This window comes from Pteropus vampyrus, unplaced genomic scaffold (assembly GCF_000151845.1).
Source record: "Pteropus vampyrus isolate Shadow unplaced genomic scaffold, Pvam_2.0 Scaffold1840, whole genome shotgun sequence".
In the NCBI taxonomy this organism is placed as follows: Eukaryota; Metazoa; Chordata; class Mammalia; order Chiroptera; family Pteropodidae; genus Pteropus; species Pteropus vampyrus.
This window is the reverse complement of record NW_011890621.1, coordinates 74,967-79,832: the sequence shown is the minus strand read 5'-3', so window position 1 is coordinate 79,832 and position 4,866 is coordinate 74,967. Positions and strand designations below refer to the sequence as shown.

The 4,866-nt window shown below is 48.0% G+C and overlaps 1 protein-coding gene across 1 annotated transcript; it reads right to left on the bottom strand.

Annotated features, from left to right (window-relative positions):
* Positions 1-3,551: 3,551 nt before the first annotated feature.
* LOC105310281 (melanoma-associated antigen 8-like) lies at positions 3,552-4,598 on the bottom strand. The gene has a single exon (XM_011386470.1). It carries the CDS (start codon positions 4,596-4,598, stop codon positions 3,552-3,554), a length of 1,047 nt encoding a protein of 348 aa, XP_011384772.1.
* Between the last annotated feature and the right edge of the window lie 268 nt (positions 4,599-4,866).

Here is a 4,866-nt window from a genome sequence, read left to right as displayed (position 1 = left end):
TATGTGACAGATGCCTGCCGATACAGAGAATCATGTAAACCTCAGCAGGGAGAATTCGCCTCTTCACTGAGTAGCACCTTTCTGCACTTTGCAATTTCGTCTACAATGACAGTAGGCTAAGAATTTTCTCCCTCCTTAGGATGCATGGGTCGAATTTTAATCTGTGAGTCTCTGCTAGGCTCTCTATGACAGAACTTGTTTGAACTCCTGCACAGGTGTCACTAGGGTCACTGAAAACCGTGATTTTCCTGTGGGGTAGGTACTAGACAAGAGACAGTTGCAGGATGGCTAATTATTTTTTCTTTTAAAATTTGGCCTAACACGTTCACCAAAGAACCATTTATCTCCTAGGAGGACTCCAGGTTTTCTTTTTAATTTTTTTTAAGGAATTTTGGTTTCAGTCAGTTTGTTCCTCATTTAACACTTATGAGGAGGTGTGAATTTCTGATCGCCTAAATAAGCTCTTTCATCTGTGTATGTGTTCAGCTCCCACCTTCAACTAAGAAGCCCCTTAAAGTCCTACTGCAAACGCCAGAATGTGTTCAAAAATCCTCTGCGTATCTTCAGGGTTATATCCCCAGGCCCAGTAGATTATAGGGACAATCACACTCCATTCAGCCCATTAGGAAAACAGAGTGTGTGTTGAACACTCCCAGAGAGGGATGGCCAGGTATCTAAACATCCTGGTCCAAAGTAACGCTTCCGATTCAAAGGGCTGTGCCTCTCAGATGGGATCGAGAGTAAGATATGGTAGAGCAGGGGAATTCTACAGGGAGAAGGAATGCTCTCTGCCATGGCGAGGGCAGCAGATTCTGTGCAGCCTTCAGAGGAGGCAGTAGCGAGGAGCGGGTCAGGTCCCAGACCAGGTGACAGAGTTGGACAGTAGGGCATACGGAGGAGACCTGGGGAACGGTGCTTTCACGCGGGAAAGTGCTAGTACTGGGCAGAGATGCTGGCACCTGGCAGAGTCAGCTGTCAGCAAACCTCCGACAATCCCCAAATTGTGTTTGATTCTCCATGTCGCCTTCTTAGGCCTGCTTTTACTACCTGCGCCTCCGGGTCCGACTGCTTGTCATCTGACAGAAGTAACATATAGTACCGGGAAGAGAAATAATTTGTGAGGTAGAAGGTCAGCCACAGGCTGGAGTGGGTGTGGATATCACGGGCTCTAGACGAATTCAGACCAGGGGTCCAGTCTCCACCCTGTCACTTACCAGCCATGTGACCCTGGAAAAATCACCAGGCCCCACGAGCCTCAGGTTTTTCCTCTGTGAAGTAAGTGGGTTTGGTAAGCCCTGTCCTATGGGACTGCAGGAATGTATGGAGTGTCTGTAAAGCACCTCGCACAGTGCCTGCTGTGTAATGGAACTTTGATGAATGACAGTTATTTCTCTATTGTTTTGATCCCAGACTCTTCTGCTCTCTCCTCTGGGACTTTGTTTGGTTGTTTCTTACCCATGTCATGTTAGAGAATATATAGCTCAATAAAACATGGAATGGCCGATCAGCCAAAGAGGATGTTCTATAAACAAAACTCAGCAAATCTTCTTGATTAAAGGATCTATATTCAAATCCAGGTGCGGGGCAGTCTTCCCAGATGGATACAACACAGAGCTCCCAGACAGAGAGTCAAGGGCCAACCCCTTCCCTCCCTCGAAGCTGTTCTTCCATCCGAAGCCCTTCTTTCCTTCATTTCTGCCCCCATTGAAAGTACCCCTTGATAATAATTGGCCAAATTATACTCGAGGTCATTAAACTTCAAACCTAATTAATGCTGTGGGCTCTGGCTCTCCCAGGCCATGGAGAAGAGTGCCTGTCTGGTGACTTCTGGGCCACACTTCAAAGGAGAGTGACCATATTTCTCTAGAAATCTGGGCAGATGATCCAGATAAAACCCTAGTCCTCTCACTGGGCCCAATGGCATGGGGACTGAGTGCAGGGCACTCGCCCTTGCTACACAGGTGGCTATTTCTCTCTGATTTCTCCATGATCTAAAAGGAATATATCTCAGCAATTTTCCATTTCAGACCTTCTTCTCATGCCCAAGACACTCCATCTGCCCAGTCTAGCAGTGCACGGGGCCTGGCAACTCTCATGCTTCCACACTGGGTGAGAGTCTGTGGGTCCCTGTTGGACAGACCGTATGTCTGAGTGCAGGACAAACATGGCTTTGCCCCGATTCTGTCTTGTGAACATTCCATGGTGAAACACACTGCATACTGCCACCAGCCCAGCCCTATCCCAATGGCCAGTCCCACTCAGGAACCAAGGACAGGGGTAGACTGAAGACCAATTACTTGCTCCAAAAGGTCCCACGACAACTGCCACGGATATTTCTCACAGAGGAGGGCAAGCAAGAATCAGGCAGGTTAGTGCCATGCCAAGGAGGCTGGAGTTCAGAGCAAGCTGTAGATCTGGCTGGGGAATAGGGACTTCTCAGCAAAACATGACCATGGCTGAGTCTCAGCACACCAGCCACTCAGGGAAGAGTGCCTGTCCAGTGACTCATTCCTTCAAGGTCAGGGATCCTGATTTCTCAGAAAATCCTTGCAGATGATGGGGATAAAACACCTTGATCTCTGTGTTCAAATGCACTGGGAGAAAACTACAGGATACTAGCTCCCTGTAACAGATGGAGATTTTTCCAAGATCCGAAAGGAACTTCTCAGAACAATTTTCCACTTCAGACTTTCCTCTCATTCCCAGACACACTACCTGCTCAGTTTAGCAGAGGCCCCCACCCAGCTCATTACAATAAAACCCCACAGAAGAAATTGCATTTTCCCGAAGGGCCAAGCTTCCCTGGCTTGGGACAGTTACACTTGAGTGCTCTGCCCTGGAGCCCTACCTCATCTCCACTTCTTTGACTTATTCTGTAGGACTTGGGGGACGTCTCAGCACCTTCCTTACATGACTGCAGTCCCTGCACAATTATTATATTCGTGGGTCTGTCCTGCTTATCCTAGCGTCCCCACCACTAACACGGGGCCTTCCAGAGGACAGAAGCTCAGTGAATGTCAGCGGAATAAATGAACCTCTGAGCCGGGGTCTTCTTTACTCCCAGGAAATGTCTCCCACTTTCTTGAATGAACCAATCAAATTAAGTATTCACATATGTTTCATAGAATGACTGAAAAGAAGGATAAGGAACCAGAATTAACAGTGTTTTATTTTTATTTCTCTATTTCTTAACTACAGGAATTCAACTGCTGGTTTTTTCACATTTCCAAGGAAATTCTGTTCCAGTGCCATGTTATCTAGTTCAGGATCACAAACTAGGATGGAAGGAGTCCCAATTTGTGTTACACAATAGTAAAACTCATTCTTGAACAGGTTAGTAAAAATATATTATGTCAATGTTATGCACATATGCTGAAGTCTATTAAAACTTCTATTAAAAGAAACAATAGAAAACTTCCTAAAGTAGACAAAGATCAATATCTAAGTCATCACAGAAATCCAAAGATGCAACAGCCTTTAATCCTCTGCCCGGCCCTCACTAGCTAACATGCTGACCCTTCTCTCCTCAAATACATAGTGAAGAATTGGCCTCACTTCATGCCCAGCAGAAGCTGTTGGACATGGGCATGTAAAACGCCTGTCTGCAAGTCTACCTCAGACTCCTCTTCTTCATCTCTCTCAACCTCTATGAATAGGGATGGAAAGGAACTGATATCCCTGGAATTGGCCCTTAGCAAAAACTCGAGGACTTTGAATTTGGTGGTTTCAGCATAGGCCCTGGGACCCCACAGGAACTCATAGCGAGCAGGAAAGCTGTTGGGAACCTGCTGGTACTTCACATACTGTTCCTGCACCCAAATATTTGTGATGAGCTCCCTAGGATCCCCATACATGAAATGCTCCCTCCCATCATACACTTCCATGTCATTCAAGACTGCCCAGACGTCCTCCTCAGAGGCACAGCCACCCTCCACAAGGATCACACACAGGAGCATGACCAGGAGGCCGGTCTTGGGCATGCTGGGCCCATCGCTCTCCATCCCATCATAGGTCAGGCCCAGAGTGGTGACCAGAACATAGGAGTGGTTGCTGGAATTCACTTCCTTCACATCAATGCCAAAAAGGAGCTGCATGCATTGCACGGCTTCACTGAAGATCTCAGGGAAGTGGTCCTGACACTCTTCAATGACGCTGCTCAGCATTTCTTCCTTTGTAGTCGGCTCCTTTGCACGATACTTCAGGAGCAGGAAAACTACCAGCTTGGCCACCTTCAAACGCAGGGCATGTTTGAGCAAAGATTCAGCATCTTCAGGGACCTCCAAGTTGCTTGGCTCCTCCTCATCTTGGCTGCTGGATCCCTCATCTTCACTTTCGCTCCATGGAATATCTTCCATGGCAGCCGGGGAGGGACCAGCACAGTGAGGGTTCTGAGGATAACTTGGTATTAGAGCATCAGATACCTCCTCCTGGCTGTCAGGGAACAGGACAGGGGGGGTGGAAGATATGGAGGAGGAGAAGGACGGGGTTTCTTCGTCATCAGATTCGAAGAAGTGCCCCACCAGCAGGCCCTGGTTCTCTCTTGGGTCCTGATAGTCTTCTCCAAGCTCGAAGAGCTCACCCATTTGATTGAAAGGCATGGTGACTCGTGTTAGGCTGCAAAAAAGTATGGGCAGAGGTGGGTGATAGGGACCCATAGGCCTGGGAGAGTGGGGTGTGAGCAGCAGCAGCTGAGAAACACACCTTAGGCAGCTCTGATAAAGGCGACTTACAGGTCTCCTCTCTAGGGGTGCTCTCAGGCCTCACAGGGGTCACTCCTCCTGGGCAGCCTGTCTTCTAAAGACCTGGAGGAGGAAGTAAGATGACTGCTTAGCATTCAGAAGGCACAATCAAAGGTTCTGGAGCTGA